Source organism: Pituophis catenifer, unplaced genomic scaffold (assembly GCF_029215685.1).
Source record: "Pituophis catenifer annectens isolate HBS135680 unplaced genomic scaffold, rPitCat1.0.hap2 SCAF_1, whole genome shotgun sequence".
Lineage (NCBI taxonomy): Eukaryota > Metazoa > Chordata > Lepidosauria > Squamata > Colubridae > Pituophis > Pituophis catenifer.
Genome location: NW_027256881.1, coordinates 196,256,145 through 196,275,417, shown reverse-complemented (window position 1 = coordinate 196,275,417; position 19,273 = coordinate 196,256,145). Strand labels below are relative to the sequence as shown.

The 19,273-nt window shown below is 37.3% G+C and overlaps 1 protein-coding gene across 1 annotated transcript in view; it reads left to right on the top strand.

The window, feature by feature from the left end:
- Positions 1-2,394: 2,394 nt before the first annotated feature.
- Positions 2,395-19,273, top strand: part of RAPGEF4 (Rap guanine nucleotide exchange factor 4) — a 69,398-nt gene continuing 52,519 nt past the window's right edge. Inside the window, exons 1-6 of the mRNA XM_070956899.1 lie at positions 2,395-2,447; positions 7,854-7,975; positions 8,997-9,183; positions 13,327-13,411; positions 15,146-15,206; positions 17,058-17,134. Coding sequence (XP_070813000.1) covers positions 2,410-2,447; positions 7,854-7,975; positions 8,997-9,183; positions 13,327-13,411; positions 15,146-15,206; positions 17,058-17,134 — 570 coding nt within the window. The 5' untranslated portion in view covers positions 2,395-2,409. The remainder of the gene's footprint in view (positions 2,448-7,853; positions 7,976-8,996; positions 9,184-13,326; positions 13,412-15,145; positions 15,207-17,057; positions 17,135-19,273) is intronic.

Here is a 19,273-nt window from a genome sequence, read left to right as displayed (position 1 = left end):
GTAAGAGTGAGGGTAAGAGAGGGAGGAAGAGAGGAGGAGAAGAAGAGGGGGAGGAAGAGAAAGTAAGAAGGAAAGAAAAGAGAGAGGTGGTAGGTTTGAGGAGAAAGATTGCTGTACAGTAAAAAAGATGAAATGGAAGAAAGGCAACCCCAAACAAATATAAAGATATTAAGATAAAGAATGAATTGTTAAACTTTAAAGAATAAAAGAGAATAAATATGAATAAATAGCAGTAATTAGAAACACACATACAAACATACAATGTATTTTCTTTGAACAGAGTATTTGGCCAGTTCACAAATTTAAACAGTGTTTAGTCATTTCAATTAAATTTACAATTTCTATATTTCCTTTTTGCCATATTTATTCCTTATCTATTTTTTTTAAAAAAAACAATATTACCCTTCATCCTCATCTCTAATCTTAATCAAATTCAATTTTTCCCTTCTATTCTATATTATACCCCTTCTCATTGTCATCTATTTTTATATCCATCCTCACATTGGTTAATTATGTAATATTACAGTTGTTTAATATAAATTCAACATTTTAATATAAATCAATTAGTTATATAACTATCTTTTTTGTATATTAATCAATATGAACATGAATATTCCAATTATTTCCATGCAATCCAATTTCTTACAAATCAATTAATTATATTTACCAATAATAATAAACCAAATAATTTCCCCCATATATTCCTCCAAACCACAATTTAACCATTTCTGCTTTCAACACAATATACAATTAATAGTATCTCAATTATTACAATTCCCTATTTAAATAGAGCTTTTTTTCTTTTGTATTTTAAAATCTTGAACTCTCCTCTTTTTCCCTAAAGAGGAACTACCTCTTTAGGGAAAACTACCTTTCCACTAAAGGTAGTTTGCACCTACCTTTTTTGGTGAGGAAAAAGAAAAGAAATCTGCCTACCTAATTTTCCAACTTGCAGCAACAGTAAAGCAGGCTTTTACTTTCAGTTTCGTTTTTCAGCATAGATAGGGGGAAAAAAATCTGCACTCTTTGCAAGCAAGCAGCAGAGCCCTGAGCAAAACAGCTGAGAGCAAATCAGCTGAGAGTCGGGAAGCCGATAGAATCAAGGGGCTAATTAGCCTATGCTGAAGCTCCGCGGGCCAATAAAATTACAAAAAAACACCGAACCGTTTGTTAAATTGCTGGCTCGCATGCCCCTCGCCCACCACTATTTATTGGCAATAAATAGTGGTGCGGAGGGGCGGGGCAAGGGGCGGGGTGAGCCAGCAATTTAACAGAGGGTTCGGCCGAACCCCCTAGAACCAGCAGAATCCCACCACTGAGTCTTGATAGTACAGTGGTCTAAGCACCCTGTTATTAACACAGCTGCCTGCAATTACTGCTGGTTCGAATCTCTCCAAGGCTCAAGATTGACTCAGCCTTCCATCCTTTCTAAGGTAGGTGAAATGAGGACCCAGTTTGTGGGGACAATAAGCTGACTTTGTATAAATATACACAAGTATGAAGGCTATTGCTTAACGCATTGTAAGCCGCCCTGAGTCTCCGGAGAAGGGCGGCATATAAATCAAATTAAAAAAAAAAAATTCTAGGTTTCATATTCAGAGTAATTATCTTGGTATGGCACCAGAAATCAAACCAATGAATTTTGATTATTTCTAAGACTTTTTGAAATTGATTGAATCTGTCAGAAAGAAAGTTGGCTATGGAAATAATTAAACAAAAGGTGGATTATTTATGTAGTGAGAAGAGAAGAAGCCAATAAAGTCACCAGAAGACAAAGTTGACACTTTATAGTTTGCATTTGTATAACTGGACAGTTATTGGGTGGACAGAAAATAATGCCCTGGAACTCTGCTGTAACACATCCCAGCATGCTTAGAGCCAGGTTAAATTTCTAATATGACTAGTGGAGGAGAAGCTTCAAACTGTGTTTAGGACAGACTTCCCAAACATCATGTCATTTAGCATGTGTTGGAGTAGAGTTACATTCTGAAGGGCTCTGGTGGAAGTTGCTGTAAAGCAACACAGTTGGTGAAAGTGGGAGGAAAAAATCTCTGTTTCGGCATTTTGTTCCAGAATTGTTTTATGGAAATGCTAGTCTGCAGGTGAATATCTAGTATAGTATAGAAGCATGCACTCTGGTTTCAAGGAAATTTCTAGGTGTGGATTTATTTGCTCCATATTAAAACTTACACTTTTATGATAATGAAGCTTACGTTTTTTATGTTTCTTGGTTTTGTCACATGTGCTAGGTTTCTCCTATGTAAGAATGAAAGGAATGTTAATGTTTTTCAAGGGAATGCGAAATAGCTTTACTGCCTTCATATCTTTCTCATCCTTCAGGTACCATCAGAAAAAATCCTCCGAGCTGGAAAGGTATTACGGAATACTATCCTCTCCCGTGCTCCTCACATGATAAGAGACCGGAAGTACCACCTGAAGACCTACAGGTATCATGAGGGAAATATCATATTAATTTTTTTTTTTTGCTTGAGTATCATCTTGTGATTTTTAATAATAATTTTGGGTCCTTTCAGGTTTTCAGATATTGGAATTATTGGCAATATTGTAGATCTCAAGCATGCTTTAGCCATTTGAATCCCGTGGCTTACAGCACATTGAATTCTGGACTGTTTGAAGATTTAATGCTACAAATATCATTCAGGCATCTTGAGTCAAAGAAGACTGACTCTGAAGTGCCAAATCAAGTAGGCTATCTTTAAATTGGGCCTTTCTCTTCAAACTTAGCCTCAAACAACAGTCCTAATTACCAAGACAGGATGTCCAGCCAGAATTGCTAATGGCTGGAGATAATGGGAACTAATGTCTAACAATATGTGGAAGGGTACCAGTTCCCAGTTGTTATTGGGAGAGTCATTTTAACTTGGTGGGCTTACTTTTGAACAGGGTGGATTTGATTTAAATCGAGTTGATTTAAATCACAATTTAAATCATGATTTAAATCACTAGTAAAAAGGCTTGTTTAAATCAAGTTGATTTAAATCATAATTTTTAAAGAGCAATTGTCATCTCTGCTACTCCTTTGACCCACTGTTGACTCACCGATAGTCCCAGTGTTGCAGAATATACAGCCTCATGCTACATAAATAAGCTCCATTTCATGCTGAATAAACTAAATTATTTATGTATCTTAAATAGAAAACTATCGTACGATAGATTTTTACTCCAAAAGTTTTTTATTAAAATAAATTCGATAAAAATAAAAAAAATCCGATTTAAATCAAAAAACTCCAATTTAAATAAAAAAAAATCTGATTTTTTTAATTTTTTTAAAAAAAATCATTGATTTTTATCCACCCTGCTTTTGAATAGACACAATGTAGAGTTGCATTGTCAGTCTTTTGTGCATATTTCCATATAGACTGCAATGTAAAACACATGCATTGTACATATTAAACATGCAATGGGCAATAATTTTACTGTCTGTTGGGTATTTGAGCAACTATGCATATGTAACATTATTCTTTTATGGATCCTGCTGGTGGCAGCAGTGCCTTGCTAAAAAGTTTATTTTTGGCAGAATAAGAATTAAACACAGATTTATATCCTTTCTTCTACTAAGACTAGTGACTTCTAGCTTCCTCAGAGCACTGAAAAACTGAATTAAATATTAGTTGGGTTCCTTTTTCTACTTTGGAGAGTAAATATATTTTAGGAGTTATTAATTGTCAGAGGGTTTTTTAAAAAATAGAATCAAGGTACACAATCTAGATTTTGTTTAATCAACCTTTCATTCAACATGTGAACTATCATCAGACTAGCAGACTGGAAATGACTGGTCATCAGGCATTATTTGTTGTATTCTCTATGCCTGCATTTTTTTTATAAGCTTATCAACGTATCAGTCACATTCTCTCTCTAAAATGTTTTCCAAATTTAAAAATAAGTAACCATCACCTTTATTTGATAATTAATGGCTATATCAAAACTGCTGAACAAATTCAGTGTCTTTCCAAGAGATTACAGGTTATCTTTGATTTATGATCATTCATTTAGTGACTGTTTAAAGTTACGACAGCATTAAAAAGAATAACAGAATAATAGAGTTGAAAGAGACCTTGGATCAGAGGTGGGTTTCAGCAGGTCCTGACCAGTTCTGGAGAACCGGTAGCGGAAATTTTGAGTAGTTCGGAGAACCAGTAAATACCACCTCTGACTGGCTCCACCCCCATCTATTCTCTGCCTCCCGAGTCCCAGATGATCCGGAGGAAATGGGGATTTTGCAGTATCCTTCCCCTGGAGTGGGGAGGGAATGGAGATTTTAAGTATCCTTCCCCTGCCACGCCCACCAAGCCACGCCCACAGAAACAGTAGTAAAAATTTTTGAATCCCACCACTGCCTTGGATGTCTTCTAGACCATCTCTCTCTTCATGCAGGAAACCTTATACCATTTCAGACAAGTGATTGTCCAATCTCTTCTTAAAATCCTTCCATGTTGGATCACCTACAACTTCTAGGGGCAAGTCATTCCACTGATTAATTGTTGTAACTGTCGGGAAATGACTTATGACTGGTTCTCACACTTACAACCCTCACATGATGTCCCTGCAATTATATTATCATGATTTGCAACCTTCCCAGGGGGCTTTCAACAAACAAAATCAGTGGAGGAAGCTAGATTTGCTTTAACAACCATGTGATTTGCTTAACAACCATGGCAAAAACAATCATAAAATTGGACAAGGTCATGTGATGATTCACTTAACAGTTGCATTGCTTAGTAATGGAAGTTCCAGTCCCAATGTGGTCAGAAGTCAAGGACTACCTGTAGTGAAGCTTACAGAAAGCATTCGGTCTTATTTTAATTCTTGGGTATGTTTTCATAAATTGAAGTACAGGCTTCGGTTGCCATGTCATTTCAGCAATGTCAACATATTCTTATTTTCTTTGTCTCTCTCACTGAAATGGTAGATTACGTGTGATGAGGCTATTGTCTGAGAAACAAGATGATTATATTTGCATTGTTAAATAAGCTTGCTTTCCCTATACATAGCAATGAATCACAATCCTTTTGAAACTGTGTCAGATTTGGTTTAAGTAAACAAAACCTCTAGTTTCCTGGGACAACGGATGTTTATAAATAGAAAAGTTGTTATTCCTTAGATGTTATATTAACCAGATTTTTGTGTTACATTTTTCTGAAAGGAGCCTAGAATATTAATAAAATATTCTAATATATTTGTACCATATGTCATAGTTATCGTTTATGTTTTAAATCAAAACTTTACTGCCCAACCAAGGCCAGGTGAAGTTCCCCTCACCATAGTTTTTAATGCATCTCCTTGAACTTCTCAACAGCTATTAGAACCTTAATTAAGTTAAAATAAAAATAAATGCATTTTTTTTCTTGGATAAATCCAATCACCGGTATCCAGGGGATGTGGGTGGTAGTGGTCAAAAAAGGCAAAACTGTGGTTGTGGCAGCATGATCAAAGCTCCACCCTTTTTAAAATCTACACTGAAGTTGTATTCACAAAGGGTTGGGCTTCAATTACAGTGCCGTGACTTGCCACTTTATATCTTCACCCCTAGATGCCAGTGCATTCACTGTTTAGGCTTCCATCTTTGGCACATCATTCAAAAAAAATCAGCTGCAGCCCTTGCCCTAAAGGAATAACTGCTATTGTTTAAAATTATAAAAACTCATTCTGTTGATAGATATATTTCTGGCTTTTCTTCAACAGTCAGTGTTCACAGAAGGCTCCTAATCTAGACAGGGTCTGTTTGGCCCAGGGCAGGAATGATGAGACAGTTGTTGATCTTAGATTGCTGCTACCTATCAGCACAGGGTCTGTTTGAGGCAGTGGTGAAGTCTGAACCGGTTTGCCACCGGTTCGCTGGCCGCGCATGCACGCTACACGCCAAAGGCACGCTGCACGCGCATGCACATTACGTGCCAAACGGTGGAAAAAGGAGGCTTGGGAAGGTAAGTACAACAGCAAGGAGAGGGATTAGCTATGCCATGTGATTTAGATTCACTAGAAACCAGGATTTCCTACTTTCTAGGGATTTTAAATCGCGTGGCATAGCTGATCATTGGAAATACCTGTTCAGAGCAACTGGTAGCGTTTTTTTACTACTGGTTCACCTGAACCGGTGCGAACCGATAGCATTTCACCCTGGTTTGGGGCCTTTCTAGTCCTCTTTCTTATCTGAGGAGAGCTTTTGAAGTCAGGCCATGACATTTTGGATTCCTGCAGCCAGGAATACACTGAGGCTTTCTGTTGGTTTGTTATTCACAGTGTGCACAATTATAACAGCCCACAATTTCTTTACAAGATCCTCATTGTCTGCCAATTTCAAAGGTTCGCAGCTAGGGTTAGCACATATCTAAACAGGCAAAGCAGGATAAAGACAATTGAAAAGGAGAACAAATGGAACAAAAATAGGATATAGTGATTGTTTATCATTTAGCTGGAAAGAGTTTCCAATCCAGTTGTTACGCAAGAACTAACTGTATGTTTCTGAGTCTGGAACTCATAGAGATCATTGATCAATCATTGTTCCATCTGTTATTCTAACAACAAAGTATAGAGAATGCCAGCCAATCACTGGTTATCTTTTTGGTTTCAAGCTATCCAGTCATTGAATATACTGTCTTAAATGTTTCTAGTGCTTCTTGTGCAAAGAATGAAGTTGATAACTTTGAAACCAAACAGTTTTAAGCCTAATCAGAGCCATTAGTTCACCTTTGTGCAGGTGCCTCTTGATCCCAAGGCTGTAATCAAATTACCCAAATTTCCATTCATTTGAAAAGATGGAAAGAGAAGGCCTAGAAGTTAAATCCAAGACTACAGACCTATTTTGAGGTACACATTGCTATGTCTAGCGTGAAACTAGATACTCTAAAGTAACAAACATCCTTTCACTATCCTTTCATAAAAATGAGAGGCAAATTAGTTTCTAGAATTTTCATATATCTATTGTCCATGTGTTTATCTGCCTGCATTTATGTATATTTGTGTGACAGTTTGAAAGACAGTCTCCTCCACAGACTGCTGTGGGTGGCTGCATGGAAGATTAATGTTTAAAATTTGTAACAACCAGATTCAGAAATCTCAACACATTTTGTTTATTATGGTGTGAAATCTGCACAGCAGAAGAAAACCCTGCCAGGGAGTATGGGTTGCAAGCTAAATGAAATGTGTTCAACAAACTCTGCAAAGGCAGCATTTCAGCAAAACTGAATCAAAACTTTTCCCAAATAAGAAATAAATCACAGTCTAATCCTATGAAACTGGGCTATGTGAAACCCTTCCTAGGTGCTAGGAAGAAGGAAGAACTCTGCTGGGAAAACAGAAATCTGTAAGTACAGAATGAACTCAATCAATACATGTAGTCTCTATTGACAACTATAATGGAGTCTGTGCATTACAATCATAAATTGTGATAGTTATAAAACAGGTTATCATGTGATTAACATTTATGCCTTTTTTGCAGCAGTTTTTAAGTAAAGCAAACCCATTGTTCGCTGTGATGTGATTTGCCAAAAACCAAAAGTAAACTTTTGGGGAAAATGTCATAAATTGCAATCATGTGACAAGGGGATGCTGCAAACAACCATAAATGTGGCTAGTTGCTGAGTGCCCCAAACGTAGTCACATGATTATGGGGGGGCAGCTATCAGACTTTTGGGTGGGTCTGTCATAACTTTTGAACATTCATTGAGTCAGGGACTATCTGTAGTAGGTTTCATCCATTTCTGAGTGGAGATAGTTGTCTGGCACTCTTGAGAAAAGGTCAGTCTATAAATCTATCAACAACAGCAGCAGCAACAACAAAGGTAACTAAATATTTTGTGCCTGAAACTGCTGATATTGTTCCCATCTTTCAGACAATGCTGTGTAGGAACAGAACTGGTAGACTGGATAATGCAGCAGAGTTCCTGCGTTCATTTACGGACACAAGCTGTGGGCATGTGGCAAGTATTGCTGGAGGAAGGTGTTCTCAATCATGGTAAGAGGACCTTAGAATTGGGAAATCCAGAACATAGGCTCCTTAGTACAGTAATTCTAACAGGAGGCAATGGAAAATTATGATGCTTGAGAGATATAATTATTCCAGTGTCTAGCGATACAGTCTGTTCCTAGGAGAATCACTGTCAATAGAGGATAAGCTAAGCAAGCACGTTAAAGAGGGACCAATAGTCAGATCTAAGATGTTTCCTCCTCCAAATGGACTCTAAATTGGAATATCTTTTTACTCCCTCTAGCAGGGCCTCCTCCTTTTCATTTGGTGGTTTCATCACGGAGCCACTTCTACATCAGATCATATTCTTAGAGAGCCTTCAGACACCCAAACTGGATTTTTAAAAAGCGCTGAACAGTGCTAGATCCAGTCAGAGCTGAAGCAGCTTCTTGGATGAGAAGTGAAACATCTTCAAAGAAAAACAAGAAAGTCCAGTTGCTTCTTGAAAAAGCGCCTTTGGGTGAACAGTGCTAGATCGCAAAAATGGCTTCCTTTCTAAAACTTCCTGTGAAGAAGCCACACTCTTGCTTGTAAATCCTACTTGAAACATGAAAACTTTTTATAGAAATTTGGTTGGTGTGGATACTGAATTTAAAATTTGGATTAAGCTAAAAATTGATCTTTCATGCAAATAGCATGTCAGTAATCTAGTCATTCCTGAAAAATCTTGCAGTAGAAGAAAGATACTTAAAGCTCACATAGTGGAGATGTGGTGGAGTCAGATACAAGGAAGAGTCATAGATATTTCATGACTGACATCCAACACAAAGTAATGAGCATGTTGTCTGTTAATGTATTGAATCACCAGCATTGACATTCTCTTCTGGCGCAGGCGAGTCATTGTTGGCAGAGATCTATGAGAAGTCCAGCAGTCTTCTGGCAACTGGCTGGACTTCCATAAAGAGCCCTGCCTTGCCTGCTGAGAACTGCAGGTCTTGTATCATTTAATGGTGTGGAAGATAATAAAGCCTTCTACCATCAATCTTTTATACCCTATTGCTGCTTTCAGTGGACCAAGAGCAGTACTTCCAGGACAAATATTTATTTTATCGATTTTTGGACGATGAGCATGAAGATGCCCCTGTGATGCCAACTGAGGAAGAAAAGAAGGAATGTGACGAAGAGCTACAAGACACCATCCTCCTGCTTGCTCAGATTGGACCCGATGCTCATATGAGGATGATTCTTAGGAAGCCGTAAGATGGTTAATAGATTATTGTTTTTGGGACCCTGATTTAAATCTTTCACCTGTATGTATGCTTGGCAGGGCATGTGCAGTTTTGGTATTTAGCTATAAGAAGCAGTGCACAAAAACCTGATTGAAATGATAACTCAGATATGCTTTCTTTGATAGAAACTAAATCAGGTATTTTCATGGGCTTGGTTGCCAAGAACCTAGAATTACACTGTACCTTTTAACATGCCCTATAGTAATGTGATGGAAATTTCTGCTGTACAAATATTCTCTGGGTGAAAATTTATTTTTTTGGCAGAAAGAGTCTAGTCTAATCTTCATTGAATACTAACTTTCCAGGTGCAAAAAGTTTTCCATCAAGTTAGCAGTGATTTTCATTCTGTGGAGTAGTCCAGATACATATTTATTATCCCACTTATCATGATCCTATTATTAAAGTTCACAGGAAGTGTAGGATATTGGCTTTGGTTTGATTTGAAAAATATCCTCTGCTTGTAAATTACCACAGCTGCTGCCTTTGACTTGCAATTCTTCAAGAGGTTGCAAAATTCATATAATTACCAAGAAAGAAATAATGTATTTTTTTTATTTTTAAAAAATGCTGAAAAGATTACTTTGAGCATTTGATTGTATAATGGCACTGCTGCTTTAAAAGGTGCTTTCTATTGTTTTGAATTTGAAACTCACTTGCAAAATGTGTCACTTGTTTTGACAGGGAACTTTAAAAATTCTTTATTTATTACACTGCAACATTTTAACTGTCAAATGATGAAAGAATGTCTGTAGTGTTAAAAAAAATAGAATAAAACGGCAAGGAGAAAATTGGCAGACTCTGGTTGGCAGACTCTGGTGCCCCCCTCCTTTTTATTAAAAAACATACATTGCTCTAAATATAAAATTAGCGTTTTAAAAAAATGCTACAAACAAAGCTTTCTGGTTCTAATGATGTATGTATTAATAAATACAAATCTGTTACATGCACTGAAAAACGGTTTGAAAAATGTGACTTCTATTTTAAAAATTAAGGTACGATTCAGAAGTGACAACCAAAATGGAGTTTTTTATTTTTTAATATGTATTTGATTTAGCTGTTTAGCAAAAATGTTGGTTCACTGGAACCTGTTAGACGTATAAATCAAAAATGGCATTTAATTTGAAAGTGTTATTGAAATAGGCAGTTGTTGTATGATGATGGCTTCTACCTCGCTTGCTACCCGTTTGATTTTCTAAGAGCCAAGCTAGAATGTCACTGTATCTGTAGTGATTTGTTTGTTCTTAAATTATGAATAGTGATTCTGAGCAGTGGCATTTGTGCCAAAACACAGTATGCCAGAATAACAACACACGCATGGTGATGTCATCACACATATGTTACCATTTCATACTTACATCCCAACGCCTGATGCAAATACATAACTCATGGCCTTTGCATGATGATAACTTGACATCATGTCTTCACCTCCCCTTCCCATTGACACACACTTATGTGGGAGTTATGGATCTGATTCAGATTATTTGTGGGAGGGAGTGTCCATTGTATGGACGACAAGATGGCTACCTCAAGAGAACTGTGTGAAGGGGCAGAGGACATGCAACAAGTAACTCCTGAATTTTAAAGAGCAGCCCTACTTTCTCCAAACATTATCATCTGTGATTCTCAAATAAATAAATCTCTGGCAAGCAGAGTATGAAGGAAGGAACTTTTTAAATTCTGTGTCCAGGAAAAGCTGCCCAGCTCAGAGAACCATGTTCTGAAACACAGCTTCACCATATTTGTAAACTGTGTCTGGTGAGAAGCCTGATTGTGTATGGGTGTGTTACATCCTTTGAGTCAACCCTGATTCCTAGTGACTACGTACACAGGTCTGTGCTGTTTTCTTGGCAACATTTTTCAGAAATGGTTTGGCCATGGCCTTCTTCCTAAGATTGTCAGGGCAAGCAACCAGATCCAAATGTGTAGAGTTCAAGCTAACTACTTTAGTATACATTCTGCCTATAATACAGGAATTTCCCCAGGACTGCTAGCCTTTCCTTGGGAAAGATAGATAAGGTTCCAGGGAGCTTGGGGGGGTGGGGGGGTGCAGTGTCAGTCCTGGATCTCTTGTAGCTGCACAACAATTCAAGGCTAATTCCCTACTTGATTCTTCCTTCCTGCCTGCCTGGCTGGACGTTGCCCAGCAAAAACTGAAATGAGTAGCCCAAAATTATTCAAATGGCTTCATGTCTAAGGGATTATTCCTCCCAAGTACGGTATATCCCTGAATGTCACATCATCAAGTGAGATATGCTTCACATGTATATTGTGTATATATTGTGTATAATTAACTTTTTTTATGTTATAGAACATAACTTAGAATTTGTGGTTTGGAAGGCAAAGCAGTTTTCACAAATTTATTTTGTGACTACACAAAAGAAAGTGTTGCTTACTACCGGATTGAATTGGAATTTAATTTAGCAGATGAACATTTTTAGTCTCCTGCAACCTTTGCTTTCTTCCTAGTGACTTTATTATCATGGCTATGCAGTTTCCTGAAAGAGGCTTGTCCTGCCTTCCTCTCAGATTTTTTTTTTAATTTCTAGTTTAGCATACAGTCTTGGCATTGGAGATGCCAAGACTTGGAGATCTTTTCTGTCTTAGCAGGTTGCTGGACCTGGATGATCTTATTTGGATATGGACGTGAAGCAAGATTGGGTCTGGTTCATATTAGGCTGAAAGATCTCCAAGTTGTTTTCTAGATTTTTTTTTCTCTATAAAAGACATTCTTTTCCTATGTCCATAGGATGAATGCATTCCTGCATCTCTTTCAAAATTGGAAGATGTAAGACTATTATATGAGTAAAGACTGTCAGATTAGCTTAGAGAACTATAGTGATAGTGAGAAGTGTTTTTTCTTGGCTAACTCAAGTCTGATAGATGCTCAGTTTGCTACTCTTGGCTCACGAAAATAATGCTTTACTTATTGATAGGGTTGCTACCCAGTCAAATGAAGTATTATTGATCAGTTCCATACACTGAAATAAATTAATGAATTTCAAATAAATTCAATTTAATTAAAAACAATTATTCACAATCCATGTCATAAAATGTCTATAGAAAAGGGAGGGAAATAGCAGTAAAACACATTAACTTGTTATTTTATTGTATTCTGGAGCAGGGGTGGGTTCTACTTACCTTACTATCGGTTCGCATCATGCCTGCGCGTGCGCTCTTCTGCGCATGCGCAGATCACCTATGATGATGTCCGGCTCAGTGGGTGGAGCCTCCCACCAGTTTTACTACCGGTTCTTGCAAACCGGTCCGAACTGGGGGCAACCCACCACTTTTTGGAGATTAAATGTACAAATAGATAAATACTAAGTGGAATCCATTTAGTTTTTCTGCAGCTGGAATTGCTTCCACGAACTCCTGGAATTTACTTTGAAAAGTTAGGAGACTCTCAGATCCAGTTAGAAGGATATGAAATTTCAGGGAAGAACAAAGGAGGGAAACCACATGTTCTATCTACGTTGTTTGTGCCTGTTTCTACTGTTCGCCATATGACTCTGCATCTGTCCTAATAGTAAATGAAGCATATACCTGCAGGAGGCAAGTATAGAAATCAGGTGTGCTGTGAAACCCTGAATTGCAGACTTTGCAAACCCTGAATTGCAGAAACCCTGAACACTTGCAGACTTTATGTATTTATTTATGAAATTCTTAGGCAGCCCAGCTCCAAAAGGACTCTGTGCAGCTTCACAAAGTTAAAAGGAACAGTCATCTGAGGGAACAACATTCAACATACTTGGGCCCAATTAAAAGGGGTTAATCAGAAACATCCTGTCCCAAGGCCTAGGGAAAAACAAGGTTTTTTGAAATTGTTTGAAGCTGGGCATGTGGGGGGCCTACGGCACTTGAGGGGGGTGGGGGGGTAGGCTGTTCCAAAGGGATGGGGCAGTGACAGAGACCTCCTAGGTCTCTGTTAATTGACAAGGCCCAAAGCAAGCGCCCCCCCCCCCCGTTAGTACTACAGTAGATTGCAGAATATTGTCTGTGGTAGCACTTTGAGTTGAGATCATTTATATAATTTCTTGAACCAACAATACAAATGAAAATCAAACCATTTGTAATATAACATAATGGGTGTGTATTTATCTTTTATAATAGACCTGGCCAGAGAACTGTGGATGATCTCGAAATTATTTATGAAGAACTTTTGCACATTAAAGCTTTATCTCATCTTTCAACAACAGTGAGTTTTTAAAATATTTTATTAACTTAAGATAGGCAGGCAGGCAGCCTAAGGCTGATTAGTGACTAGCTATTTATAAATATGGGCTGCATATAGTAACATCCCAATCTTTTCTCTGCCTTCTGCTTCTTTAAGATGGCCATAAAAGTGTAAACTCCATACAGATGAATAGAGATGAAGATTTGGAAAGGGTTATTGTTTATTATATCAAAATCTCTGGGGGGAAATGATAACCATTAGAGCTGCAGGCTTGCTCATTCTCTGGTCCAGTTCCAGGCTATTAAAGGCTCTTCTTTCGGATGGATTTAATTGTTAAGATTGCTACTTAGACTCAGCAGTTCTGCTTATAGAAAATATCTTTCAGGAGGGAACTTCCCTCCCTAAAGTATGATACATACGTTCATCTTGTTCTGCCCAATATTATTGGCCAATACATACAGATATTCCATGGCTGTTTTGGACAGGGAAGAGACACTTAATAAGCTCAATTATTCCACTGCTCTTTCTCACATGGGAGAGAAGACTATGAGAACACAGGCGTTCATAATACTCATGTGAATGTGAATATATTTTGTGCCCTTATATTGTTCATTGATGCAAGTGATTATGTCTGCTGTTCAAATATATGATGGTACCAATGCATTGCCATAGTTTACTACCATCAAACAGTCAATCTGGGATGTTTTTTCAGACTCTTGTGCATTCTGTATAATTTTCTCTTTCAGTCCACAATAAATATAGTGAAGTGTCAGAGTCCTGGTAGCAGGTATACTCCAGTCTGATGTGTGGGAAACATTAGACAAGATAGCAGGAATGCAAAGAATGTAAAACATACAGCTTTCTTCAGGAAGAGTGAGAAAGTATAGCTCAAGGCTTGTCTTCTTAGGAGGCAGCATTGTAAAAGAACGTGAATTATTTGAAATATAACTGGATATAGATTTTGTTCTCTCTCTCTCACCTACTCAAAGCTTGTCAACTTGTCAACTATGGTATGGCTGCCATAACCTCTAAACAATAAAGAACGATTGTCTAGCACATGGGTGTCAAACTCAAGGCCTAGGGGCCAGATCCAGGGTGCTTAGATCCTGACCATGGGGCCACCCTGGAAACAGCGAAGGACTGGCCGGAGGTGCCTCTGCCAGCGAAAATGGAGCTTGTGAGGGTGGCCCTCCCAAGCTCCATTTTCACTGGCAGAGGATTGCAAGAGGCCATCGCAGCCAAAAGTGGAGCTTGGAAGACATTTTCTTGGGCAGAGCGCTCGGGTCACCACAGTCGCCCCCAAACGAGTGACATCAAGCTGGCCACGCCCACCCTGGCTACACCCCATCCCCACGAGGTCAAACACAATCGTGATGTGGCCTTCAATCGAGTTTGACACCCCTGGTCTAGCATGTGACTACAGTGGCACATATTATGGATTATATGAATGAATGTATTTCCTTGTCATGCAATTCTAGCCTCGTCTGTGAGAGGAGCTTTATATCACAAATTTATGTCTTGAGGATTCTCTTGCTGATTTCAGGAGACATGAGATTTTTGCCTAACATCTTTTGAAATATTTTGGTGCTTCTTCCCTTTCTTTCTTTCTTTCTTTCTTTCTTTCTTTCTTTCTTTCTTTCTTTCTTTCTTTCTTTCTTTCTTTCTTTCCTCCCTTCCCACTTTGAGTTTACAGATAGCCATGCAGTTCAAGGATATAAAAAATTTATATGTAATGCTTATGTGTATTTCTTCAAGGTAAAACGAGAACTAGCAGGTGTTCTGGTGTTTGAATCACATCCCAAAGCAGGGACAGTTTGTAAGTAAAGCTTTTTTTAATGGTAGTTTTAGGCTTATCTGCAACTGAGCAAATTGTATTTTCTGTGCAATTTGAAAAGCCCCAGAATGTAAATGCACAAAATGTACTGGGCTATTTTTATTAGGAGGAAATTGAAGAAACTGAAACTTGGATTTTAATCTGGGCAACGATTAGCTCTAAGAGGATTGGAGTGTAATATCTAATTTTCATAACTTTATGCATTTTATAATTCTACTTATTTGGCCGTAAGCTCCAATGATCTCTCAAATAAATTTGACAGATAATTGAGTGAAATAAATTTGTTATAGCAGACTATAGTTGTGGAATCCAGAGTCAGTTGAAATGATTATCACGTGAAACCAAATTTGATTAGTGTTAATGACAAGGATGAAGTTGTCAGAATATGGCGAAAGGAATATACAGAAGGAATTCTTTGTGCTGTGCTTTGTGCCTAGTAGAACATTTTTGCCATTAAGGCAAAAATAAAAAAAACAAAACAAAACCATTTTGGCTAGAGAATGTCAATTAATCTGAAATGAAAATGAGACTGTTGACCATGTAATAAAATCCCATAGACAGATTACCATAGAAAGGCATGATCAAATATATTTTTATTTATTTTGTCATATTTAAGAACCGCCCATCTTCATCCCATATTACATTGGGAGGGATGAAAAAGTACAGGTTCATTGTAAAAAAAACAATTAGAAGAAATGTAAAATCACAGATAAAATCATTGAAAATGACAAAGCAAAACTTTAATGGGATCTGAAATTTGACTGCTCAATGACCACCAGACACACCATTGCAAAAAACCGTGTTTGGTTTATTGTTGTAGCCATTCCAAGAGATAGTAATATAAAAGGTGAGGAATTAGAAAAGATTGCAAAATACTGTGATTTTCAAGTAGAGATTGCAAAAACATGGAAAAAGTCAAAGGGTACCAATCATTCATTTGAGCCTTAAGTGCCATTGCACAAGGACTTAGAATTCAGATTGTCTAAATTTGGAACACATCGGTTCAGCTACAAACAACGGCACTGCTGGGCACATCATGAATAATTAGACAATCAGATTTCCGCGCCCTTGGGTAGGGCTTGAATCATGAAGAAGAAAACAAGCCAAAATTAGTTCTGACAACTGTTAATGGATAAGAATAATAATTCTTATAAAGACAAAAAAAGCTAATTGCTATAATGCTACAGTTATAATGTTGCTAAAGAAATACTGCTGGTTTTCTTGCAATACGTTTTGCCATCTGTAAAAATATTAAAATGTGATTTTACTCATAGTCAAATAGATTTGTTTGCTTTCAGTCTCAGAACTCTGCAATCTCATTTTGCTACTTAGAAAGTTGAACTTTAGATGGGATTTTAGTTCTATCGTAATTGTTAAAAGCAACAACAGAAGCTTCCTTTCGTATACAGTACTTCACATACAAGTAACACTGGACTTTTGATTCTAAACTTTTAAATGAAATGGTTGTCTTTTGCAAGATAGTTGTGTTAAAAAGGCCAAAACCAGGCCAGTGCAGAAGGAGATCATTGCTTCAAGCCTGCTGATTCTGGATGTCATGGAGAGGCAAGAAAGTTGTCAGTTATTTGATTTAGTCCCATTGCATTTTTGCTAATGAGTGAAAAAAAGTAGCTGTAGATTTACTACCAATAGCAAAATAGCATGACTACATCTTTCCTGGAGGAACAATGAAGTACTTTTGCTTCAGGTGCATCTTTCAGATGCATTATTGTATCACAATAATGTCAATAATCCAATAGGTTTTAATGTAGAATTTGCAAGATCTTGGACAATTAAAAGTTGCTTTGCTTTAACTACTTTTTCTTTCTTTTGCAGTATTTAATCAGGGAGAAGAGGGGACATCTTGGTATATTATTCTGAAGGGTTCAGTCAACGTAGTAATTTATGGAAAGGTATTGTCCTGTACAATTTCTTAATATTATTTTATTTCCTACATGTATGTATCCATGTGTTTTCCATAGGAGCTGTCTCCTTTCTGTTGTTGAAGCAATAGGTTAAGTCCATGGGTGGCACTGATGAAAAAACAATTTGGCTTGTATAAAACAAGTCACAGGGTTTTCACCAGTTCCTCCCCCTATGTCCTATATTGTTCTTGTGAATCCTGCAAGGCTATAGTAGATATGAGGAAGCCAGTGAAAATTGTGTTCTAAAATGAACTTCTAGTGTCACGTGCCTTCATTACCATTGGGTGCAACTATGGTGTCTTTATAGATCTTGATTCCAGGGGGGAAAAGGGGAGTTTCTAAATTTTATTGTAAATGGCCATTTAAACTATATATAAATAGAAGTAGATTAATATCTAATATGGTATGAAAACAAAACCTGGGTTTGCAGCTGCTCTCTCTTCCACAATACCCGTGATTCTTCCATTTTTGCACAAGTAAGACCCTGCTCACCCAATCTCCCATATCCTGTCCCATAAATGGCCCCTGGATGATAATAATAATAATAATAATAATAATAATAATAATAATTATTATTATTATTATTATTATTATTATTATTATTATTATTATTATTATTATTATTATTATTATTATTATTATTATTATTTTATTTCTATACCGCCCTTCTCCCGAAGGACTCAGGGCAGTGTACAGCCTATTTAAAAACAGAATAGACATCAATTTAAAATAATTTAAAAATATTAAATAAATTTGGCTTAATTTAAAACCCCAAAAATTTAAAACATCCAATTTAAAATTATGTTGCTAACCCAGCCTGGCGGAACAATAGGGTCTTGAGTGCGCATCGAAATACCCGGAGGTCAGAAATCTTACGAATTTCCGGGGGCAGTTCATTCCACAGGGCTGGGGCTCCCACAGAGAAGGCCCTCCCCCTGGGTGTCGCCAGCCGACATGACTTGGCCGATGGCACCCTGAGGAGACCCTCTCTGTGGGAGCGGACTGGCCGGTGGGAGGCTATTGGTGGCAGAAGACGGTCTCGAAGGTACCCGGATCCTGTGCCATGGAGCGCTTTAAAGGTGGTGACCAACACCTTGAATCGCACCCGGAAGACCACTGGGAGCCAGTGCATCTCGCGCAGGAGGGGTGTCACGTGGGCGCAACGGGTATAAACATGAGAAAATTTTCTTGAATTGGTGGAGCACATGCACATATTTGGATCACCTTTTGGCATCCCCAGCTAAAATAATGAGAATCAGATTATGTAACCCTTTAGGAGTAAATGTAAATAACTCCTTGGGAGTCCACGCCAGTCAGAGGAAAGAGTACCAATTTGGGTCAGGGAAGGGCAAACAGGTATCTTTTAGATGTATTCAGCTTCAAATCTCATCCCATCTATATGGCCTATTATTTCATATGTGCAAAGGACATAATATTCTATTTCCATTTAGAAAAATAAAATATTTTGTAATCACATCATACAATTGCGCGTATTGCTTGTCAGTTATAAACTATTCTGATTGCAAGTCTTTTTATTTTTATTTTTTTTCATTTTAAAAACAAACTTTATTAAACATAAAAAGATAAAATATCATATCAAATACATACAAAATACATTTATATACAGAACAATAAAATAGAAAAAACAATACAAAACCAAACCAAACAAACAAACTAAATATAGATAGATAGATAGATAGATAGATAGATAGATAGATAGTGCAAGTCTTTTTAAATAGGCCAGAAGAACTGAAAGTAAAATATATTTTCTGAAAGATGTGATTGATCAATTGGGCTTTGAGTTTCTTCTCAAGCTTGAGGATAACTAGAAGTTCTCCAAGGTCCCTTCCAACTCTGTTATTCTATTCTATAAGGACTTTACAAAGAAAGACAAAATGCAAACTTGGCTTCATTTTATAGAGCTAGAAGTCTGTCTATTTCTGAACCCAGTTTCAGAGGATAAACTCCATTTTTTTTTTGCCCTTTTCTTTCCAGTATTCAAAATGACCAGCTGCCATGTTTTGTTCCCTGCCAGTGTATTGGCTGTTGATGTTATGCCAGATGCATTTGTTATACTTTTTGGGGTAGAAATCCATTGTGTGTATATAAAGTGTCAATAAAATAAGA